Source organism: Phyllostomus hastatus, unplaced genomic scaffold (assembly GCF_019186645.2).
Source record: "Phyllostomus hastatus isolate PE091 unplaced genomic scaffold, TTU_PhHast_1.1 phas_scaffold_11, whole genome shotgun sequence".
NCBI classification, from domain to species: domain Eukaryota; kingdom Metazoa; phylum Chordata; class Mammalia; order Chiroptera; family Phyllostomidae; genus Phyllostomus; species Phyllostomus hastatus.
The window spans coordinates 4,710,318-4,734,406 of record NW_025334005.1 but is presented as its reverse complement, the minus strand read 5'-3'; the positions used below and the strand labels follow the sequence as shown (position 1 = coordinate 4,734,406).

The following is a 24,089-nucleotide window of genomic DNA, read 5'->3' as shown; positions in this document are numbered from 1 at the left end:
AAATTCTGATTGGAATTACATAGAATTATAGATAAACTTGTTGGACAATTAACATCTTATCAATTTTTAGTCTTAACTCATGAAAATAATATAGCATTCTACTAATTTAGGACTTCATTAGTTTCTTAGCAGTATTTTATAGATTTCAGTGTGTGGGTCTTACACACCTTGGGCTGGATTTATGCCTAAACCTTTTTATATTTTCATGCTATATAACATGATGTTTTAAACTCAGTTTCCGAGTGGTTAATACTAATACATGGAAATATAATTAATTTTGTGTATTCTGCAAACTTGCTAAACTAACTTATTGGTTCTAGTAGCTGTTCTGTAGATTCCATCAGGATTTCTGCATAGGCAATCGTGCCATCATGAATAACGACGGTTTTGCTTCTTCCTTTCTAGTCTGAATGCCTTTTCTTTTTCTTGACTTACTGTGCTGACTAGAACCTCTATCTAATAAAATAGTGTTTAACAGAAGTGCTGAGAGAGGACATCTTTGTCTTTTTATATTAAATATGGTAGCTCTAGGTTCCTCGTAGATTCCCTTTATCAAGTTGACATTTCTTTCTATAACCTAGCTTGCTGAGAGGATTTGTCTGAAGCAGTAGTGGGTTTTTCTTAAATGCCTTTTCCGTATCTTTTAAGATAATCATGTGGTTATTCTTTTCTTGTTGATACGATGAATTTTATCAAATGATTTATGAATGTTAAACCAATCTTGCATTTTTATAAAAAAAAAACTTGGTCATGTTATATTCTTTCTACATATTATTAGGTAATTTGCTAAATTTTTCTTCAGAATTTTTGTACCTTTTCATGAGCAGTATTAGTCTGTAGTTTTCTTTTCCTGTAATGTTTTTGCCTAGTTTTCGAATCAGGGTAATACTGGACTTATAAAATGTATTGGGAAATACTACCGTCTCTTTCTTTTTCTGTAAGAATTTATATAAAATAGTATCATTTCTTGTTTAATGTTTGGCAGAATTCCCCAATAAGACCGTCTGGGCCTGGAGTTTTCTGTATGGGAAGCATTTTATCTATAAGTTTTATTTCTGATAGATATAGGACTATTCAGTTGCTTTCCTTTTATTTTTTTCTTTTTCTAATTTTTATGAAGAGTTTATTTGAGCCAAACTAATGATACATGCCAAGGAGCCAGATATCAGATGCTTCCAGTTTATCTGTTTCTTTTTTTTAAGATTTTATTTATTTCTTTTTAGAGAGGGAAGGGAGGGAGAAAGAGAGAGAGAAACATCAATGTGCGGTTGCTGGGGGCCATGGCCTGCAACCGAGGCATGTGCCCTGACTGGGAATCAAACCTACGATGCTTTGGCAGTTTATCTGTTTCTTGAGTGAGCTTTGGTAGTTTGTACCTTTGGAGGAATTTGTTCACTTAATCTAAAGTGTCCAATTTATTGGCGTAACAGTGTTGATAATATTCCCTTATCTTTGTAGCACCTATAAAATCTATACTGGTGTCATTTATTTCGTTCTTGAGATTGGCAATTTGTGTGTTTCACTTCTTGATCAGTCTCACTAGAGTTTTATCTATTTTATTGCTTCTCAACCAACTTTGGTTTTATTGACATTTCTATGTTGTTTTTCAGTTATCTGTTTTGTTGATTTTTGCTCTGATTTTTATTATTTCCTTTCTTTTGTTTCCTTGGTTTAAGTTGTTCTTTTTCTAGCTTTTGAGGTTGAAATTCAGGTGCTGATTTGTCATCTTTCTTCTTTTCTAATATAAGCACTTTCATACTACGTGCTGTTGTGGCTGGAGCCGCCCGGGTGTTTCTATTGTATTTTTTGTCTATTTCCCTTCAGTCCCCTTGTACCCCCCTCCCTCCCACAGTCACAAGTTCTGATTTCCACTCGGTTCAAAATACTCTCTGATTTTCTGTTGATTTTTCTTTTTTGATTCATGGGTTGTTTAGAAATATGTTGTTTAGTTTACAAATATTGAGCATTTTCCCAAGATCTTTCTGTTACTGTTCCTAATGTAATCAGAAAACATAAAAAGCAACTTGAATCCTTTCAAGTTTATTGGGACTACTTCATGGCCCAGGGTTTGTTTATCTTGGAAAATAAGTGTTCCACCTGCACCTGAAAAGAGCATATATTTTACTGTTGTGCAGAGTGTTCCATACACGTCAGATTGGATAACAGTGTTCAAGTCTTCTGTGTCCGTATCTCGATGTCGACAGTTGGTCTACTTTTTTAAAAATACTGTATCTATTTGTCTTTAGTGGGAAGGGAAGGGAGGGAGATAGATCTAGAGAGGGAGAGAAATATCGATGTGCAGGAGTTACATCAATCAGTTGTTTCTCACGTGCCACCAACTGGGGACCTGGCGTGCAACCCAGGCATGTGCCTGGACCAGGAATCAACCAGCGACCTTTCGGTTCACGGGCCGGCACTCAGTCCACAGAGCCGTACCAGCCAGGGCTGTCTGCCTGCACTTTGTACCAAGTATTGGGAGGGGCGTATTGAAATCCCTGGCTATAATTGTAGATCTATTTGGGTTTTTTTAAACTTTGAGACACAGTTCACATGTCTATGCAATTCATCCATTTAAGTATACAACTAAATTTGTTTTTGTCATTACCACTGTCCAATTTTTGAACATTTTAGTCCCCCCACCAAAAAGAAACCACATGCTCATCAGCAGCCCCTCCCCATTTTCCACCCTCACCACAGCCCTAAAGAACTAAAGATCTACTTTCTTTTCTTTTTTTAATTCTTTTTAAGATTATTTATTTATTTTTAGACAGAAGTGAAGGGAAGAATAAAGAGAGTGAGAGAAGTATCAATGTGTGGTTGCCTCTTGCACACCCCCTACTGGGGACCTGGCCTGCAACCCAGGCGTGTGCCCTGACTGGGAATCAAACTGGTCACCCCTTGGTTCTCAGGCCACTGAGCCACACCAGCCTGGGCTTGAGTATTCTTTATGACCAGTTTCCAGCAGATGGCAGTAAAAGTTCATGAGGACGGGGTGGTTTTTCTGATTTGCACGAAGGTGGATTTGCATTTAGTGTCTTCATCCCGTTTCCTTTCACTCTGGGCGCCAGCCTTATCCTCTAAGCATTTCTTTCTTGTTCTTCCTTTCCAACATTTCAAACTTAAAGAATAGCAAGCATAGTACAAAAAAATTCCCATGTAACCCTTGTTCGAGCATACCAGTTCTTAAGTTCAGTTACTTTTGCTTTATCACTCCATCCCTGTATCTGTAGATGTGTGTGTGTGTGTGTGTGTGTTTTAAATCCTCATCCAAGGACATGCTTAGAGAGGGGCAAGGAGGGAGGAAAACGTCGGTGTGAAAGAGACATCGAGTGGTTGCCTCTCGTGTGTGCTCCACCAGGGACCAAACCCACCACCAAGGCATGTGCCCTGACCAGGAATTGAACCCGAGACCTTTGGTGTGTGGGATGATGTTCCAACCAACTGAGCCACGCAGGCCAGGGCATATATGATAGATACATGCTTTCTCCTGACCCATTTAAGAGCTGGTTGCAGGCTTCCTGCCCTGTACCCCTAAATACTTTGGAGTGTGTTTCTTTTGAACAAGAATTTTTTTTGTTTGATAGTACACTTAAATTTTTATCAAATTTAGGAAACAATGCTGATAGTGCCTTTATCAGTTATATAGCCCACATTCAGATCCTCTCAGTTGTCCCTGTGGTGTTCTTTATGGCTCTCCTTACCCCCGCCGTCCAGTCTGTGGGCACGCTTGGAGTTTATGTGTTGTCGAGTTGCCTGTTGATCACACCACTGACGTTTTCGAAGAATACAGGCCAGTCGCTTTGTAGACTGTTTCTCAGCCTGCATCTGTCTGGTGTTTCCCATCGGATCCTGGCTGTTTTCCCTAGAATACCGCAGAAGCGATCCTGTGTCCTTCTCAGGGCCTCACATCAGGAGGCACGTGGCGTCAGCCGTCCCATACTAAGCACTCTGTGTTGAAACTGCTCCCGTAGTTACGTGAACAGTGACATGCGCGCACTTGGACTCTGAGTACAGGGATTGCTCTCGAAAGCAGACAGTGTCCTCTTCAGCTTTCCGTCCAGCCGGGTGCGCCTGAGTTACCTCCCACGTCTCTCCTTCCTTTGCAACATCACGGTCTGGGACTCGCGACCTCCCTGCAGTGACCCTGACACCTCCGCTTTCTCCTAGTAGTTATATCCCCTGGCCGGACTCCTGGAACCTCTGACCATTTGTTCATTCTATACAATGAGTGTGTCTTCAGTGTTTTCTTAGTTTCAAGTTAGGTGTCCTTGGCTCTGGCAAGGCTAGGCTTCAGAGCAGTGTTAGAGTTGACTATGGGGAGGAACTAGGTGCCAGGGTGTCCGTTGGAATCAGATTCAAGTTCATTTTACCCTCAATCACAGTCTTCCAAGCTAACCATGTTTTTCTTATAGTTCAAGTTTGCGTGGTTACTGTGTCATTTACAATGCTAAGTTTTCTACATGCTTTTGCCTTATATATTATATATTCCTTAAAACAAATCTAGGAAATAGATGTCACTTTCTTCATTTTATAGATGACAAAACAAAGATTTAGAAAGGTTAATTAACGTAATAACATTACCAGGACTCAAACTCATGTTTCTCCAACTCCAAAACCCTTGCTCTTTTTTAATATAAGCAAAGAGTAGCAGAGAAGAAACTTGCAATAATAGAGCTGTTACTGTCGAACGTAGCCTTCACAGGTTGAAATTCAAACGTGGTGTCATTGCTAGATTGGAGGTAATCGCTAGCAGTTGATACCCAGGGTTTTTGAGGTCTCTTCAGGTAGAAGAACTTAGATTTTTCCAGTTTGGATGTCCGCAGCCATAACACCCACTTGCCTGGGACAGGCTCAGTTAGTTCCCGTTTCCTAACAATTATTCATAGCACCCCCACTTACTTTCAGAAGTATCATGGTTTAGCCAGTGATATGGTCCCTTACCCATAATCCGTCCTGAGTACTCGTCCAGATAACATGGGGACCGGTGTTTCATTGTACGTCACACTGATAGCAAGGCTAGGCTTCAAAGCAGTGTTAGAGTTGAATATGGGGAGGAACTAGGTGCCAGGGGGTTGATTGGAATCAGATTCAAGTTCATTTTACCCTCAGTCACAGTCTTCCAAGCCAACCATATTTAGGAGCTTGATTTATTTTTATTCATGACTCTCTCTGCCCCTCAGCCCAATTTATACATTTCAGTTTAGCTTTGGTTTAATGGCGTGTTACCCTAACTGACCTATAGGCGTAGTCTGCTTAATTTAGTCAGCAGTTACCAAGATTTTACCACACTTGCTCTACCATCCTTTCTGCTGAAACATTCAAAGCAAATGGTACTTTACCCCACTGTGCTTAAGTAGGAGTCACCTCTAAAAAGTAAGTTCCCAAGTTTTTATAACCCTGTCCAGAAACCAGAGGAGCCTTCTGCGCTGGGCACCACCATCCCTGACAGGTGGTTTTCCCGCACCAGGTTCTGTGAAGGAGGGGCCCCTGCAACTGCGTGCTAGGCTGGTGTTTCCCAGGCGTGCAGGACACCGCCTAGGGCAGTCCCAGCCTGCGGCGCCCGGGGGTCCGGTAACCTGTGTCCCCTTTCCTCCTGGCAGTGCACGACCTGATTTTCTGGCGGGACGTGAAGAAGACCGGGTTTGTCTTCGGCACCACGCTGGTCGTGCTGCTCTCCCTGGCCGCTTTCAGTGTCATCAGTGTGGTTTCTTACCTCATCCTGGCCCTGCTCGTGGTCACCATCAGCTTCAGGGTCTACAAGTCTGTCATCCAGGCTGTACAGAAGTCAGAAGAAGGCCATCCATTCAAGTGAGTTGAAGGATCACAAGTGACACTCCGCAATTTGGTGGAGGAGTTTGCTGAGACTGGGAAGGTGTAAAAATCAGACCTGACGAGAAATTAAGAATTACAGGGCCTAACGCGACTGAACGGTAGCGTGAAACGTCAGCTGCATACCATGGGATCGCCTTAAGAAGGGACCTTTCAGGAGCCAAGAACTTTCGACAAGCCAGAGTCTCACCCTGTAAGACCCAAGAGGACTGGGTAAATTCCTGAGCACGTTAGGGGACAGGGCGCCTAGGGCGGCCCTTGGTTAGATGGGGCCGAGCGCAGGTGTGGCCTCCACGTCGTGCGGTCTCAAAACGACTGCGAGATCCTGGTGTCGAGGCTGTGCTCTGGGTGGTAATCAGAACTCACTGTGTCTGCCTCCGTTTTATTACTGATTTCCTTCTGATCTCTTCCTAATTTTTCTTAATACCGGGGGCACGTCTTGATGAATGTAGGTCATGCATTTCTGGGATCCAGTTGCTAGCTTTTCAGACGGTGCTGTAACTTAAAATAACTATGTTCCTCACACTTCCTGTTGAAAATTTTAGGCCATAAGAACTTTTTTTAACATTAGCAAGTGACTGTTTTTGTTTTTTAATATTTTAAGATTTTATTTATTAATTTTTAGAGAAGGGAAAGGAGGGAGAGAAGCATCAGTGTGTGAGAGAAACGTCAGTCAGTTGCCTCCCACACACTCCCAGCTGAGGGCCCAGCCCACAACCCAGGCAGGCGCCCTGACCCGGATTCGAACTGGCAGCCTTGCAGTCAGTCCTCGGGCTGCGCTCGGTCCACTGAGGCACACCGGCCAGAGTGAAGTGACGATTTTTTAAAAACCTTTTTCTCACAGAGAAACCCTGCTGCGGCCTCTGAGGACTGGCAGAATAGGTGTCTGGCCGTGGCTCTGGGCCTTGTATTTTCTCTTGGTGAAAGTGGAAGGAATCATTTAAAGTGTATGTGGCATTTGGAAAGTTATTGCAAATTAGCTTTAACAAATCCATAGTTGTTAAATAAATGAGTGAATAGATTTTACTGTTTTGCCACAGGTTCAGATGTCTTAGGGTTTTTTCCCTCTTGCATGACCCTGTTGTGAACTTGTAAAATGTGTTTTGCAAAGTTCTTTTAATTACAACTACTTTTTATAACTTTTGTTTGCTAGTAAATATTTTCTTAATCAATAGGGGCAAACATGCCTGCTCACTCTGTTTTTCCCACAAGACTGTAGGCTCTCTAAGGCAAAGCAAGCTCCCCTTTGCCGAGAGCCCCAGCACCGCACCCCCTGGTGCTCCCGCGGCGCTCGGTCAGCACCGAGCCAAGGAACGGGTTACGAGTAGGAGGCTCCATCTCAGTTCCGCAGCACCTCTGGGAACAGAACCCAGGTCCGTCGTCTGCTGTGGGGTTTGGTTTGCTTAAACTCAGTAGCTCCGCTCCTTTTTGTTTTTGTTTTTGTTTTTTAAACAAATACTTTATATCTCCTTTTACCATTTTACAAAGAAATTTATAAAATCTATAAACAAAATTTTTTAAAAATAGGTCATAATTGTAATATAAAGGAATGATAAAATAGCCATGTATAATAAAGTAACCTTTATTCCAGTAAATATATAATTGCTTAGAAACGACTACACTAAAAATAACAACAATAATAATGATGAAAATAAAAATATCACTTATACCTACATGTCTAATTTCCAGTGCAGATGTGAGTTTTCAGAATGGTGGGAAAAAACTTTAGTAAAGTTTAACATAAACAAAATACAGTTTTAGAAAATTCAGGATCTGTTAAAACTGGGGGAGGGGGCATCTTGTGACTGTCCCACGCTTTGCAGACATCTGACGTCTTTGCCTCTGTCACTAAATGACACTGATCCCTCCACCCACCCATGACGACAAAAAATGTCCCTGTCTCTAAATGCAACCGTGGGGGCCTTTCACACTCGCAAGAACTGTCGTGCTGGCAAAAGCCATCTTGTCCATCCGCGTCCAACATGCGGCTGTTGCTGCTTCTCCCGGCAGGGCCTACCTGGATGTGGACATCACGCTGTCCTCCGAGGCGTTCCACAGCTACCTGAACGCCGCCCTGGCACACGTCAACAAGGCCCTGAAGCTCATCGTCCGCCTCTTCCTGGTGGAGGACCTGGTCGACTCCTTGAAGGTCAGTGCCGCTGCAGTTCTCGGTGGTGGGCCGAGGAAAACCGGGGGCGCAGTTGTAATTCAGGGGGAAAACAGTAAACAGGGTTTATCCGACAGAAATGATTTATGTGCTCATCTCCATCAGCCTGTAAAAACGGGGATGGGAGTCGTCGGAGAAGGTGTCTCGTGCCTGGAGAACGGACGTCGGAAGGGGGACAGTGTAACTGACAGAAACGCAGTTACAGTCTGTCTTTGGGGCCAAGGGGGCTGCAGGCTCCTCTCGGGCACCCTCAAATGTACCACGCAAGTGGGGTAACCTTATTTTGCAATTACGGCATACATCACTAAACTCACGTAGACTTAATTAGCTGGAGGAAAACGGCGTCCATTAACCTGAATTTTGTGTTAAAATTATTCCTGCTTAACCCTGTGATGTTGGCCTTCACAGCTGGCTGTCTTCATGTGGCTGATGACCTATGTGGGCGCCGTTTTCAATGGAATCACCCTTCTGATCCTGGGTAAGGTGGCAGGGGAAGCGCCTGCATGCTCTGTGCAGTGATGGGTAAGAGCGGAGCCAACCGAATGCCCAGCATGGCCCCCCTCCTTGCGCGTGGCCCAGCCTTGAACGTGCTTAGAAACCTTGAACTAGATATTGAAGGAGCCTGTGTTTGTGGCTATGGGTTCATTAAATGGTCCTGGTTTTAAAGAAATATGAAAACAGCTAGACAGAAAGGAGAGTCATCCAGATTTGATTTAAATATAGGGGTCTCACTTGTAGAAATCACCTTCATTATTTGGAAATTCTCTGTGGTAGCCTTTGTGCCTGCGTCTGACTGTCCTTCATTGAGGGAGCTAGCCAGAATTTTTCATATTGAAGATCTGTGTTCTCCTGTGTGTCATGAAGAAAAGTGTGTTACTTGAGTCCTGACACCTTGCGACTGTCCCACGTTTACACTTGCCGTGTCCCACGGTTCTGTCTTCCAGCCGAGCTGCTCGTCTTCAGCGTTCCCATCGTCTACGAGAAGTACAAGGTGAGCGCCGGCCTGTTCCGCCTCGGGCGTGCCTGTTGACGTGTGACTGGTGTTTCAGTCCGTTTTTGGGCACGGAGAGTTCAGAGCAGTCCCTCCAGACTCTCCCCGCAGCCTGAGTTTGCCCAGTCAGGTGCCTGCGAGACTGGGGGGCGGGTTTCCTCCGAGCAGGACGCTGGCAGGGGGAGAGGAGGGAGAGGGGGGCCTGGAGGCCGCCTGTTGCACTCCGTCGCGTGCCTTCTGTGTTCTCATCACGTGGCCACGCCATTTGTTCAAAAAAAATAATAACTTGAGAAAGTTTAAGTAAAAGCTCATGTCTAAAAAGAAACTATGAAGGGACTGTTAAGGCTGCTCGGGTGGTCTGTCAGCACGGACAGATGTCTGCACTGTGGAATGGCGTATGCGGGGTGTGTACTAGGTTCTGTGGGTTCCTCTCTACGGGTTAAGGCATCCATCCACGGACTTCGCGGTTTTTTGGTGTTAGATTAGCCTTGCCCAGTAGCCAGAACACATTTATGATCACAGCAAGTAGATCAGGACACACATTACCCAGTACTGAGAAAGTGCCCAGGGTCTGCAAAGGAAACACCCAGCAAGGAAGTAAGACTTCACTCTGCAGAAGAAATCAGTGGTTTCACTGCAGCTGAGTATGGGGTGTTCTGTGGCTTAATTTGAAGTCTGAAGTCCTGGAGTTTAAAGATTGCTTTGAAAAGCTGGGCATTATTTTCATTTTCCAGAATATTCAATAGTGTTTTTTAAAAAGTTACTCCAGACAAAAGAGCGTTACCTCCAGGGAAGCTGTCGGTCTGTGTGGGGCCACAGCTGAGTCACTTTCCTCCCTTGCAGACCCAGATCGACCACTATGTGGGCATCGCCCGCGACCAGACCAAGTCGATCGTGGAGAAGTAAGTGTGCTCGGGTTCCCTGTCACTGCCGGGTTCCCTGTCACTGCCGTGCTGTGCGTGCCCTCGGGGGGTGGGGGGCCCTTGGTTAATAGTTTGGTTTTACAAGAAATTGTCTCATCTGCTTCTTTAAAAGCACATTCTTTGTATCTTAGATTAAAAAGCGTCAATGGGAAAAATTGCTAGTAGATACGTAGAGAGTTGCTTGAAGTAAAATGCTTCTGTTGTAAGTTACAAAAGAACAGAGGGGATCAGTGGGGTCAGGACCACTCTGCCCTGGGAACCGGCTCTGAGTGTTGGCGGCCGCCTCCCTCTCCTTCCCTTTAATCCGGGTCCACCGAGAGCCAGACTCGCCCGTCTCTGCTTTCTCTAGAAGTAGGCGTTGCAGTAAGTGCCTTCAGGGCCAACGCTGCTCCTCTCCTGAGATGATCGGATCCGTTTTCCTTTCTAAAACCAATTTAATTTAAATCAAATAATGAAACATTAGCAGACGTTTTTAACTTTGCATTATTTACAGCAAACACTATGAGCCGAACACTTCAAAACTGTGAGCAGTTTTCTATTTTTTCAGATATTCTTTACAAAGAAACAAAACATCAGAGTGAAATCCACCATTTGCTTCCGTACCTTTCATACCCCAGATTTTAGTGCTCTTTCCGGCTTTGATAACAGGAGGCTGGTTGTGCCCACACAGCTCTGGCGTGATCCAGGGCCTTTACCTGTTCTTTCAGGTGCACACTGGAGCTGAAACCAGGCAAGGGCAGTTGGCACAAAATGTGTACCTAGGTGCTGTTCACTCCTGATTTTGTGGAACGTGGTTGGTCAAAGCCTAGCTTTACACCTGCCGTCTTGATTAGCTTCCCTCGGCCCCCTGCCGTGGGGTGTCACACTTGCGGGACTAGCTTCCACATTAGCTGAGGGGTGTGAATGACCTTGGTAATGATGACCCTTCATAAACAAAATAAAGGGCAGGGAGCTGGGAACTATTGGCAGCTCCTATAGTTTTTCAGATATGTCTCCTTGACCTTGACTCCTGGGACCCTTGACTTCTGATTCTTTTTTGGTACCAGCGGGTGATCTGGCATTTACAGAGCACTGGGCTCTTCTGCTGCCAGTGTGGAGAGCACAGTCAGCAGACATTACTCTTCTCTGGGACCCCCAGTGAAGGACCCGTGAGGTTCTGGCAGCAAAAGGGGGCAGGCAGCAGGCTCAGTGGTAGGGACGGGGAATGGATCTCGGTGCAGCCCATGCCAGACCCGCATCGTCCAGAGTGAGCCCCCGGGGATGGGAGCCTGCCGCTCCCACCCCTCCCCCGGCGTGCCCGGGCCTGTCCTCCAGCATCACTGCTGGAGTAACCACCTAGAACTAATGGCTGCTTTCACCTTTTCTCTTCCTCCTCAATAGGATCCAAGCGAAACTACCTGGAATTGCAAAGAAGAAGGCAGAATAAGTACATGGAAACCAGAAATGCCACTGTTACTAAAACACCATTTAATAGTTATAATGTCGTTACTTGTACTTTGAAGGGAAGTGCTCGGTGTCAGCTTGAGCCTGCATTCCAAGCTCTCCCCTCCCCCCTCCCCAATTTAGTGTTTCCTCCTCCTCTCCCTTTCCCCGCAGTATCAAGCACAAGAATTATTGGACTAAAAAGTGAACTGATATCTTAGAACCCAAAAGAGTCAAGACAGAACCAGTTGAATGGATAAATCAATACCTTAATGGTGGTGGTGGAGCTTGAAAGGGGAAAGATTGGTGGGTAGAAGAAAAAAAAGGAAGATAAAACACATCTTTTGGGTTCTTCTATTTAATTTTCAAAGCTATGTAATTTTCTTACATAGCTTCCCATCATAATTCCGCCCAGTTTTTAAGTTAAGAAATAATGGTTAACCTCAGAAGAAATTATCTGAGGACAAGAGCGGGGTCCTTCCCACAGGTGTGCGTCTTTTGCAGCCTCACCCCCTTCTTCCTGCCCCACCACGGGAGCGGCTACCCCTCGTGACCCCCCTTCACTTATCGATGTGACTTCCAACTCTGTGAATAACGTATAGGCGGCAGTGATACCCTGGTTCCCAGAATGCCCCCTGGTAGCCGGGCGTGGGCACAGACCGTGGGCCTGGGGGGGGGGTCGGGGGCGCCGCCCCTCCCGCTCTCAGCCGGGGAAGGAAAGGCTCCACCACTGGGCCCGGTGTCGGGGCCGCTCCGGACGGCAGTTCTGAGCTTCAGTTTGAGAACGCATTCCTGAACGTGCTTTCCTCCCTCGCCCCCGTCCACCTCACCTCAACTTTAATAAATATGGTCGTACTTTTCTTCTTATGAAATAAATGTCTGTAACTGCTGTACGCTGCTGTAAACTTGTCAGAGAAAAACCTGCATGTGGGCTCCTCGGTCGTCGAGTCACCGTGATCCCGTCTCAGTCCGTGTGTGGTGAGGGGGGCGTTCTCAGGAGGTGAGCTACGGAAACACGGGCGTTTTCTCCTTTATCTTTTCCCCCGCAGCTTCCTCCTTCACAGCCTACGTCTTTTTTTAATCCTCACCCAAGGATGTTTTCTGATTTTAGAGAGAGAGAGAGAAACATCAATGTGAGAGACATCAATCAGTTGCCTCCCATACGCGCCCCAGCCAGGGAGTGAACCCGCAACCTTCTGGTGTACAGGAGGATGCCCCAACTGACTGAGCCACCCAGCCGGGGCCGCGGGCTACTTCGTTAACCTCCATTCCTCCTCTAACCCCGAGGGCCCCCGCTGAGCTGGCTTGCGAGGACATGATGTGTGTCTGTAGTTGAGACCACAGCGTAGTGTAGGGAAGTACATTTTGTGGTTCACGTGGAGTTCTAACTTGGAGGCCAGCTTCTGGGCTGTGTGTTAGTTTTGAAGGTTCCTTTCCTTTCCGGGCACAGGAAATGTGGGAGAGCGCCTTTGCCGTGGCCCGGGGCGCTCCCTTTGAGAAGGTTTCCCAGGAAGCACTAGGTGAGGGCGGCCAGGCAGGGTCAGGCGCTGCTGGTGGGCTCTGTGCACAACTAAGACAGCCGAACAGCTCACGTTGCCGGCAGACGGAGGGGACCGGGAATCCAAGGTTCCCGTGTGAGATCGCGAAGTGTCTTCCTCCCCTCAGAGTGTGAACATTCGGTGAACTCGAAAGCCATCTATGAGTTCCTCCTTGGGGCAGTAGCTTGTGCTGAGAACCCGGAGGGGATGCGCGCTGGGGACTTGCAAGTAAGGCCTGCACCCTCAACAGTCCCAGAGCGCGCGACTCTGTAGAAGGCAGCAGGAGGAGTCTTTCTGCTTTGGGGGGAATTACCTAGGAATTTAGATGGGTAAAAGGTACCCTTGCCTTACTCCATTCTCATTTTCTCGGCCCGCTTTCCTTTTGAACGTGCTCACTGGTGGTGTGTCACAGACCCGAAATCACCTCCGCCGTCCCCGCCCTCCCCCGCCCGGAAGGCGGCCGCACGCGCGGATCACCATCCGGGCCTCCCGTCCGCCGGACCGTGTTCTGCCCTGGAAGCCTCCGCACCCAGCTCTTCGGTTTTGTTATGCCGTGTTTAGGTGATTGGACAGAACTTTGTGCCACACAGGATTTTTTTTTTTTTTTAAGAAAAACTTATAGATGAAAAATCACTAATGAAGCTGTGTACGTGTATGTGCGTGCAACATAAAAATACAGTAGCACCTAAGGAGCTTGAATCTTGGTTCCTGTAAAACTGCAAATTGATGTGGTATTAATAAAAAATAAAAAAAGACGGCGGTGTCGTTCTGCTAACTTTATTCTCTATACACAGTTTGGGTAAAAGAAGAGCCAGGCAAGGCTTCCACGGGCCCCCCATCCCCGCTCCACTTCTGAGGCGTTAAAAAGCAACTAACAGCTGGTAACCGGCATTGATGCCCACAATTGCAGAATTTCCATAGTAGAGCAAAGATGTGCATTTGGTTTCTGAAAGAAAGTAAGAGCCCCACCAAGAAGTGAGCTCAGGAGGAACATGAGGAGTGGAAGGCGGCGGCGGGGCTTGCTCTCCCGGTTCAGCCTCACCCCAACCTAGGAGGGCTCCCCGCCTGCAACACAGGAAGCAGCCTCTGACCACACATGGCTACAAAGCACTTAAAAATCTGCGAGTCAGTCGCCATGGAGAATGGAAACTAAACACGTCGGTCTTCGCTGAAACAACTGGTCACCTGGGACTTGCCCTTCTCCAACACTAAGGCTGCCGTGACCTTACGCTGGAATTTAGAAATTTACTCAACATACCTCTTAGGAAACTTAGGCTGAAATTTAAAAAATAGCTGATGCAAACTTCACGAATACGCACACAAATGTCCAAATAATGTCACTAACATGGTATATAAATATGTATTCAGAGTAACATTTACATATTGGCCATAATAGCAAGCATACCATTAACAAAAAATTCATGAAGAGACTTCACCTGTTCATGTCCGACTCTGGGGACAAGGAGGGTCACCTAGAGAGGAGGACCCCCTGACCCCTCAGCAGTGAGGCCATTGCTCCAGGGGCACGTCTGGGTCACCGGGGCTCGGCACTGCAGCGAGGCTGGTCTGGTCGAAGGGCTTCCCAGAGATGGCTGGGCCCCGCCCCAGATTCTGCCTCAGTCAGGCAGGGCCCGGTAATTTCCATTTCTGTGAGTTTTCTGATACAACACTGCTGGTCTGGTGGCCACTCAGAACCACTGGAGTGTCAGGAAAGCCATCCCCTCCTGTGGGCCTAAGGCCTGTCCCTGCCTATCCAGAGGAAAGAAATACCACTCCTAACCAGCTCCCTGTCCTGGCTTACCTGACCTTCAGCAGTGGGCGTGGGTGACTACGACAGGTTTGCCCCCATATGCCTACTGTTTTTGAACAGAGTAGCAGACGTGTTAGAATACTCATTCTGGATCTGAAAACAATGTGTAAAGGAAAATAAAAGAATGGCAGTACCCAGCCTGGTGCCATCCATAATCCTTGGTCTCAAGCTTGTAATACTGTTTCAAAAGCCCTGGAGGTTCACACTGGTGATTCCCTTTCCCGTCGACTGAGGGCCCGTGCAGGATCTGCAGGCTCCCTGGAGGCGGCAACTGGGGACACAATTCCTGAGCCCTTGCCTTACAGGGAGGACCTCGGAGGCCTTGGCCCAGGCGGCAAACCCTAGGTTCGCTGCAGAAGGCCGCTGCCCACGCCCCCAGCTGAAGCCTATGGCGGCAGCAAGACCTGCCGGGAAGAGGACTCGGTCAGGGAAGGGTGCGGTTTTCTGCCATCCCCAGATCACAACGGACTGCACTGTGGTAGCCTGCAGCACCCGGCCCGCGCCGCCCTAGGGCGGGCCTGGCAGGAACTCTCTATAGTTGACCAGACTTCGGGAGGCAGTGTCATGTAGTGCAAAGAAACTGAACTGGAAGTTGGTTTTTATTCTAGTTTCTGTACTGCTCCCAGCTGGCTGCGTGATCATTTCCGTTTCTGGGCTTTGTTTTACCAATCCGTGAAGGGGGTGGGGGCAGATGCTACTTGGTCTCCAAGGTCTTTCCAACTCTGACAATCTTGAATTATATAAAAATGCTATAAAATCTGTGATATAAAATCCAATTCCCAAATCAGGAAGAGTCCAGGGGGCTGGGCCTGAGGCACTTGAACCTTGGGCTCTGGTCTGTGGGGGGCTGGGATGAGAAAGGGCTTCCTCGTTGCTATCTGCTTTCTCACCCACAGAGGCGACCCCAGGCCCCAGGGCCCCTCCACCTCCGGGCCCGGCTGTCCAGTCCCACCGGCTGACCTCCCCATTCTCAGGCCTTGAGGCCCAAAGAACTGGCCTGGCTCTATGAGGAGCAGACACCGGGGCCCGGAGAGTCACGGCCTGGGATGTTTGGGACCCTCTCATCCCCTCTGTCCTTGCTCCTTGAAGTACTTCCTCCACCACCTCACAGCTTATCTCTGATACACGCATAATAAATAAGACATTTGCACATAAGGGTGACTGGGACAGCTCTCTCCCCGCCCCTCCCCTCTCATATAAAAGCATTAAATACAGTTTCAAAATAAAATACAAAGAGCAAAAAGGGCCTGATCTCGGGGCCACCTGTTCTCCACAGGAGAATGAATCTACACATCCCTCTCGGACCTGCCTGGGAGATCGCGGGGCCCCTTCCCGGCCCCACAGGGCCTGGCACTGCCGCGGGGAAGAGAAAGGAAGGCCGAGGCTCGGCCCCAGGCCCTGGGGACTGAGAACGGGTGGCGCGCCCACCGCGTACAAAGGGGGGACAGGGAAGGAACGGGAATATACTGCCAACTGCCGGGACCTCCAGTGTCCCGGGTTTGGACCCATGGAGGCGCTTCAATGAAGCAGCAGCGTCTGAGCGGAGGGGTGAACAGAGGCCTCCGTAGCAGAAGAGGAGCAAAGGAGAAAGTACTAATCCCTTTACAAGATCGCGGTAAGGCGGGCGCAGGGAGGCGGCTGCGGCCGCCAGCGTGCTATCCCCGCAGAGCTTGCCCAGCGAGCAGGGCGCAGCCAGCGGACCCCGGCCCAGCTCCGCCCCGCCCCCGCCCCCGCCCCCGCCCCGCCCCGCGGTCCCACGCGCCTTCCAGCCCGGACAGGCTCTCGGGCCCCGCCTCCGGTGCAGGCCTGCGTCGGCAGTACAGGCTTGGGGCGGCTGAGAACACCAAGGGCCAAGGCAGCCGGCCGGACCCGGGCACCTAGCCTGCCGGCGTGCAACACCGCCAAGCTGGGACCCAGGCCAGGGAAGGGGCCTTCCCGCCAGCCCCCCTTGGGGTCCTAATACTGACTGTAGGCGCCCCCATCCTGGTCCCGCACAAGGTCGCCTGGCCGAGGCTGCAAGCGCTCGGTGCAGACGCCTGGAGACCGCTGTGGCTCCTCGGGAAACGGGGCCCTGCGCGTGGAGGGCCAGGGCCGGAAGTCCGGCCAACTCGGGAGTTCGTGCCATGGCACCCCGCCGATCCTCAATCTCCGCCCGGCCCGGCCAGCGGGGGGCGGCGGCGGCGCTCTCCCAAGCCAAGGGCCGCCCCCGCCCGGCCCGCGAGTCGGCTACGCCGGTTACGCCCGACACACAGCGCCCGCCTTGAGGTCCGTGCCGCCGTCGCGCGGCGCCGGGGCCGGCGGCCCAAAGCCCTCGTGGCCGTAGCACCGCAGCGCCGCCTCCTCATAGGCCTCCAGGATGGTCTGGCGCTCCTCGGGGGTGAAGTCCATGGAAAAGGGGTGCACCTGCAGGATGTGGCGCTTGATGGTGCTGACCTTGAGTGTGGCCAGCGCGCCGCCGCACACCATGCACACCAGGCCGCGCCGGCTGCCGTCGTAGTCCATCAGGTACTCGCCCCGCCAGCGCGGCTGGTAGTTTCGCCGCTGCTCTCGGCTGCGGGGCGGCGGCGGAGGGGGAGGCGGTGGCGGAGGAGGAGGCAGGGGCGGGAAGGCAAGTCCCCCGGGCTCTTGGCCATCCTCGTCGTCTTCCTCTTCCTCGGTAGGCCGCTCCGATGTCTCCCCAGGGGAAAGCGGGGCATCGCCTAGGAAGGGACAAAGGGCCGCACTGGAGCAGGTGGGCAGAAAGCAGCCCGGGTCCTGCGTCTCAGCTCCACAACCCCCCACCTCTGCCCCCCCGCCCCACCCTCCCCAGTCTGCTCTCCAGCCTTCCACATTCCCTGACCGCTTCTCTACCCCAGCACTCCCCAGCCCGTTCTCCCTGCCTGGCTGGGCCCCGGCCCCTCTCCCTCCACCTGCTCTGGCTCTCCACCAGCTCACCCCACCACTCCTCCTCCTCTGGCTCCTCCTCCTCGTCCCCTCCCCCCTCCTCGGAGGCTGCGGCTGTGCTGGGGGCGGCAGGGTCCTTGGGGGACTCGGGGCAGGGCAGCCCCAGGGCCAGCAGGTGGGTGGCCTTCTCGCTCCACTCCTGGGCGATGAGGGCTTTGACAGGCCCGCTGAGGCGCGTGGAGCCCGGGTGGCGCTGGCGGATGTGCCGCTTGATGGTGCTCATCTTGAGCGAGGCCAGCGAGCCCCCGCACACCATGCACACCAGGCCGCGCCGGCCGCCGTCCAGCTCCATGAGGTACTCCAGTCGCCAGCGTTCCTGGTAGTGGCGGCGGTGGTCTCGGCCTCGTGGCCACCGGCCTGGGACCCCCACCCCCTCGCCTGCCGGCCCGGGCCTCTTAGGGACCCAGCCAGCCTCTTCCTTTACGTCTGGGGGGCTGAGATCCTGAGAGGAGGGGGCTCCAGCAGCGGGGGCCGAGTCCCGGCTTTTTCTGGTCAGGTCCTGGGGGACGAGGTCATCGTCTGTTGGGGAAGGGGTGAGGGAGAAGGGCTCAGCCTGCTGGCTGGGTTGCCCTTACCCACGCAGAGGGAGGTCCCTTGTTCCTCACCCCAGCCCCAAGCCTGAGGCCCAAGCCAATGTGTGTGTGTGTGTGTGTGTGTGTGTGTGTGTGTGTGTGTTGGGGGGATGGGGGATAGTGAGTCCCTCCCGGGTTTAGCCAGACCCCACTTTTCAGACCTTATGAGGAGGTCTTGGCCCTGGGATAGGCCTCGCACCTGGTGGGGACTGAGAGAGCTCAGACAGTGTCCCAGCCTGGCCACCCCAGGCCTGTAGCAGGGCGCTGCGCTGCGGGCCGCTGAGCCCCAGGGAGCTGGGGTGCACCTCCAGCACGTGGGCACGGATGTCGTCCAGGTGCAGGCTGGGCAGTGCCCGGCCACAGGCCATGCACACCAGCCGGTTCCCCCGCGGGTCATAGTCCATGAGACACTCGGCCCGGAACCAGTTCTGCAGGGACTCCTTCAGCCTCCGTTCCAAGCGCCGAGCCCCCAGCCCCCTGCTGCCCCCGGCCCTCCGGGAGGCCGAGAGGCGCTGACGCCGAGCCCGGGGTGCCACTGGGCCCCCGCGTCGCTGGCGCCTGCCACCCCTGCCAGCTGGGGCTTTGCCTGAAAGGGTTGGAGGGAGGGAAGGAACTGAGATGCTGGCCCTCTGGGGGAGCCCCCCCCACCACAGCCAGGTCCTCCACAAGCCTCTCCCTCACTGTGCGCCCCTGGCCTAGCCATTGTCCTCTTCCTCTCCCCTCAAGTCTTAAACCCTCCATCCCCTAACCCTCCTGTATGCAAACCCCAAGGCCCGCCCCCTCCTCCCACAGACCCTTCTCTGGACGGCACTGCCGGCCGCATCTCTCCTGCACCCTCTGTGCCCAGCCCTGCCCCTGCGGCCTCCCCTCAATCCTTCTAAAACAACAGAATGTCAGAGCCGTCTGGGATACTAGAGACTCCCTTGTCCCACTGTCCCTCCCGCACTATTGTACAACAAGGGCAATAAGCAGACCCCACCCAAAGGAAGTCAGCTAGTTGGCTGAGAAGGCAGGGTTGGGCCCACTTGGCCCCACCTGCCACCCAGGCCCCTGCCTCTCCAAGGGCGACGTTACCTGGGCCCTTGGGTGGGCAAGCTTGGAGGTTAGCCCCCTCCTCCTCCTCTTCCTCTTCCTCCTCCTCTTCCTCCTCTGCCCCCTGGGCCCCGAGGCCGTCGGCCTCTCCACAGGACCCCAGCCCCAAGTGGGCATCCCAGCTGTTGCTGATGACTTCCTTCTCCCGGGGACTCCAATGCAGGGAGTAGGGGTGCTTTTGGCGGATGTGCCGCTTGATGGTGCTGAGCTTGAGCGTGGCCAGGGAGCTGCCGCACACCATGCACACCATGCCGTGCCGGGCAGGGTTGAAGTCCATCAAGTACTCTAGCCGCCAGTGGTCATGGTAGTATCGCCGGTGGTCACGGCCCGGGATGCGGCTCTTTCCAGGCCTCGAGGCCCAGGCCTCACAGTGGTCTGAGTACTTCCTGCCTGCGGATGCTGGTCCCCTGGCCCTGGAAGAAGGAGGTGGGGCACTCCCCCAGGACCCCAAGGCACCCCCTTCCAGATGAAGATCTTGCCCTGAAGAGGGGGAAAGGGAGACAGTTTCTCAATCTCCAATTTCCAAGGAAAGAACCCAGGGCTTCGATTTTTGCAGCCCAAGGAACGGGGGAGGGAGGGGTCGTTCAGGGGCAGGAAAGGGATGGGATGGCAACAGCAATAAAAGGGACATGGGAGAGCAGGGAGTCAAAACATTGGCCCTTTACGGACAGCGAGGGCCCTTTAAGAGAGGATCAAGAACAAAAGGATGCAGGACCCTGTGAGGGACTAGCTCGGACTTTTAAAAAAATAAGGTGAAGACCCAGGAGGCAGCCAGCTCTGTAGGTACCCTTTTTGGACAAGAGCCTTAGGGGTAAAGCCAGGAGAGCAGCAAGCCGGGGCGGTTACAGCTGGAGCAGAGCGGGCAGCGGGGCGAGAACAAAGGGGGCGCCTGTCTGCATCCAGGGCCGCACAGAGGACCCACCCGCCCGAGGCCCTGGCCAGGAGGGCCCCACCCAAGGAGCTTCTCCCTCTTTCCAGTACAGGCTCCTCAGAGTCCCATTTTATGGGCACTAGGCTTGGTCAGTTTCCCAAATTATAGGCAGCCACAGGAGGGATCCCTATGACAAAGCTGTCAACACCTCCAGGGAAAGGCGTTTTTTAGGACCCTGACTTTCCTAGGGGACAGCAGAAGGGCCACCAGAGTGGCTACTGAAAATTCTGCAGCAGGGAGTGGCCCCCACCCCTGGGAGACCATTAAGTCTTTCTGGGGATTTGATTTTTGCTCTGGCAGGGAGCCAGCCACTGCCCAGCAATCACAGGGCAGCAACCAGAGTGGTCGGGGCAGAACCCACAAACCCAGCAGTGCTCCCTTTTGCCAAAGAGACAGATCCTGAACAGTCCCCGCCCTCCCTACGGTTTGGACCCAATTTTATTTCAGCTGAATAGCCAGGTGTGATCATTATCCAAGCCGAGAATCTCAGGGTCTGGGAAACAAAGACAGGAATAGAGACGGCTCCTGTCACCATTGTGGTTTTTGTTCAAATAGCTCCAAAGAACAAACACGGTCTTCAGAGTCAGAGATCTGGATTCGAGTCCTGCCTTCACTGGGAACTTGCTCTTTGACCTTTGACAGGTCTCGTCGCTCTCTGGGCCTAAGCTCTTTGTCTGCCAAAGCACTGGACAGCTAGCTGGTCTCTAAGCATCCTTCCAGCGCTGGATCTGTGCTAGTCTAAGGTGGACTGGCCCTTTAAGAGCCGAAAAAAAGGGGAGGAGCTGAAATTCTTTAAAAACAAAAGGGGATGGGGAGAGTTTCTGGGAGGGGAGCTCCAAGGTTAGGGCAGTCTTCCTAGCCCTGACAGAACCTTCAAGGGTCTTACAGCGTTTACTCTGCAGCAGGAGAATGAAGAAACTGCCTCCTTTGAGAGCGAATAGGGAGGACTGGATGATCCCACTAGAGCTGGCTAATTGTGGCAAATTTTTCTGAAAATACGGGAGGAGATAACACGCGGACAGGAGGGGTTGTCAGCCTTTGTGGGCGAGCCCAACCCTTTAGAACTGCCTGCAGTGGGGAAGGTAGGGGCAGGCCCCCGTCGGTGCGAGCTACGCTCTTTCCACGGGAGAACGCGGTGGGGGGCGGGGGGTGGAGAAAAAGAGTTCCAGTCTCTAAGCAAGAGGATCGGGCCAGCCAGACTTAACACAGCAGAGTTACCAGCTCCGCTCATCTGAGGGTGGCGGGGAGCCCCCGAAAGGGATCCACAGTCTGGGCAGACTTTTAAGAGACAGCCCGATAAGGGAGACCACCTGGGTGTCTGAAAGAGAAAGGGGAGGGAGGGGGGCGCCGTCCAACAGCCTAGAGCGCGCGCCCAGCGGCGCCAAGCCAGGCCCTTTGGGGCCCCTCCGCTGGGCCTCCAAGGCGGGGCCCGCGGGGCCCTTTAAGGGGGAGGGGATCCGCCCGAGCCCTGCAGGCCGACCCCGGGATCTGGGCGGGGGGCTCCCCCGCTGGCCCTGCAGCCGCGATCCGTGCCCGCCAGGTGGCGCCCCCGGCCGCCCTGCCCGCGTCCCCCCCTTTGTTCGGTGGCGGAGAGGGGCCCGGAGCCCGGAGCCGCAGCCCTCCCCTCCCCCATGCCGGGGCCCCCACCCGCCCTGTCGGCCCCAGTCCTTACCACCGTCGTCCTCCTCGGGCTCCGCGCTGCCGCTCGATCCGGAGGGCGGCAGCCGTCGGCCCCGTGCCGAGGCCGCTGCTGGCCCGGGGCCGCCCCTGCCGCTCCGGCTCCGGTGGTCCCCGCTGGGCTCCATGCGCTGTGCTGTGGAGCGGGGCCCCGGGGCGGCGGGGCACGGGGCCGCGGAGCCGGTGACGGCCCGCGCGGGGCGCTCGGTTCGCGGGGTCCCGGGGCGCGGGGCGCATGCACCAGGCAGCCGGCCGCACGGACGGCTGGCTGCTCGCTCGGCGGCGCGGGCTGGACCGGGGTGGGGATTCCTGTCTGGGGGCCCCTGGGGCTCCTTTAAGGGCTCCTGGGTAAATTTAAAGGGGCCGCGCGCTATTTCCTTCTGCCAGCTCGCTGGGGGCTGAGGGGGTGGGGGAGAGGCGGGAGACGACGAGCCGGGTCGAGGCTCCGCAGCCGGTGCCCGCCCGGGACGTTAGAAGAATGAACCTTGCCACCCGCGCGGGCCCCACTGTCGCCTCCGGGGCTCCGGTCCCAGCTCCTGAAGAGTCACCGAGTTGGCGAGGGGCGCCGCGTCCGCTGCGACGCGCCTCTACCCAAGCTCGGCTCGCAGCAGCTACACCCGCCGGGCATCTCAGCGCATCCGCGCCGGCAGGGGGTCGCCCGGTGAGACTGCCTCCTCCGGCGCGAGCTCCGCGCGGGCCCCGGGGCGGACGCGACTGGCAGGGGCCCCAGAAGGCTGCGGCCGGGCAGAGAGGGTGGAGCCGCGGGGGCGGCCGCGCCCCCTCCCGCGGGAGCCGCCCGGGAGCGCCGGGAGTCCTGGCTTCTCCACTGGAGGGGCTGACGGGCGAAGCTGCTACGGAGCCCGCCGGGGCTGCGGCCGCGGAGCCTCGGGCGGGGACAGGGGCGTGCCGGAGACCCGGGAATGGCCGGCTGCGCCGGGGCCCTACTCTGCGGGGTGGAGGGGGCCCTAGGATGGAAGCCGGGAGAAGAGGGCGTGCGCCGCCCTGACTCGGGCTCCTGCCCCCGCAGGCCTGGGGGGGCCAGATGAGACCCTCGACGCAGTCTTAGACCCCTCGCCTGGCCGGAGGAGGCGACGAACGCTGACCCTGGGCGGTGTGTCGGGCACCTGGGGACGGCACGCCACCGAGGTTGGGAAGTACTGGGGCGAACTCTGGCTGCGAGCCCCGGTGTGCCTGGAGCCCCCAGCTCCCGGGAAACAGAGAGAAGGGGCTTGGAGAGGCAGCCGGGGGCGCGGCTACCTCGGGTCCTTCCTCGAGGACCGGCTGACGGAGCAGGTGCTTGGTTTGCCTGTGGTTAGTCGCCCACAACAAAGGCGATTCCTAGAGGTCCAAATGACAGGGTGCGGGAGCCCACGCAGGGTCTTATTATCCAGAGGTGGGTTATTCTCCCCGCTGGGGAGGTCCCAGCAATCCGTTAAGTTCACCCTTGACAGGCTGGTTTGCTCACTCAACACCTACTGTGTGTCAGCCTGCTTTTAGGCACTGGGAATACAGCAGTGAGCAAGATGGACCAGTCTGACATCGTTTAAGATTTAACAGCATGCACGGCTTATAAAAAGGCAGCAATCCCAGCCTTCCGGGAGCCATGGGAAATACTAAATGACGAGGAACACAGGAAGTCCCTCGCCCAAGTGTTTATAAAGAGAGGATGAGCTTAAAATTTCTTAAGTGCCTAAAGGTGTCTGTCACCATTGAAAATGTCCCCTCTCTTCCTCAACCCCGTGATGATTTACAAGAGACATCCCCTTGGGTAAACTGCTGTGCATGCTCTGCTGCTGGCCTTGCTCTCTCAGGGTGGAGCCGCACTTCCTCTCGGCCACTTGGGAGCAGAGGCCCGGGGACTGATGGGGTGTCAGAGGAGGCCCTGAGACAGGAGATTCCTTCCCTCATTATGCCCTTCCCTGTCCCTTCGTGTCAGGCCCAGGGACACAAAGTGAAAGTGAGACACAGACCTGGCTTTCAGGGGCTACTAAGTATTTTATTTCATATTATTTTTATCGATTTATTACTTTTTTTTTTTTTTTTTTAGTTACAAAGGTAACACCCTCAAGGCTGGCCAGGGTGAACCCCTTTGGCCCATGTCCTTCCAGTTTCCGTGTGTATACATAGGATAATTTTATTCGTTACCAAAAGAAAGCTATCAAAGCCACCTGGAGCCATTTTTCACAAGCTCGGG

General features: G+C 53.1%; 2 protein-coding genes across 3 annotated transcripts in view; one reads left to right on the top strand and one right to left on the bottom strand.

The window, feature by feature from the left end:
• The window catches only part of RTN3 (reticulon 3), a 46,648-nt gene extending 33,023 nt beyond the window's left edge, over positions 1-13,625 (top strand). For both annotated transcript variants that reach the window (XM_045854726.1, XM_045854725.1), the window contains 6 exons: positions 5,601-5,808; positions 7,840-7,978; positions 8,405-8,474; positions 8,941-8,987; positions 9,831-9,889; positions 11,291-13,625. In XM_045854726.1, the coding sequence (XP_045710682.1) occupies positions 5,601-5,808; positions 7,840-7,978; positions 8,405-8,474; positions 8,941-8,987; positions 9,831-9,889; positions 11,291-11,336 (569 nt within the window). In that variant the 3' untranslated portion in view covers positions 11,337-13,625. The remainder of the gene's footprint in view (positions 1-5,600; positions 5,809-7,839; positions 7,979-8,404; positions 8,475-8,940; positions 8,988-9,830; positions 9,890-11,290) is intronic.
• Positions 13,626-13,631: 6 nt separating this feature from the next.
• Positions 13,632-22,591, bottom strand: ZFTA (zinc finger translocation associated). The gene is made up of 5 exons (XM_045854727.1): positions 21,891-22,591; positions 19,270-19,767; positions 18,395-18,781; positions 17,615-18,142; positions 13,632-17,379 (listed from the first exon to the last, which is right to left on the bottom strand). Exons 1-5 carry the CDS (start codon positions 22,021-22,023, stop codon positions 16,916-16,918), a joined length of 2,010 nt encoding a protein of 669 aa, XP_045710683.1. The 5' UTR covers positions 22,024-22,591; the 3' UTR covers positions 13,632-16,915.
• Positions 22,592-24,089: the final 1,498 nt, after the last annotated feature.

Excerpts from the sequence above, each read along its gene's own strand:
- ZFTA (XM_045854727.1), bottom strand. The coding sequence starts at position 22,023 with ATGGAGCCCAGCGGGGACCACCGGAGCCGGAGCGGCAGGGGCGGCCCC. Across the intron at positions 18,143-18,394 it reads GCTCTCTCAGTCCCCACCAG|ACGATGACCTCGTCCCCCAG; the intron begins GTGCGAGGCCTA and ends CTTCCCCAACAG. Across the intron at positions 17,380-17,614 it reads AGAGGAGGAGGAGTGGTGGG|GCGATGCCCCGCTTTCCCCT; the intron begins GTGAGCTGGTGG and ends GTCCCTTCCTAG.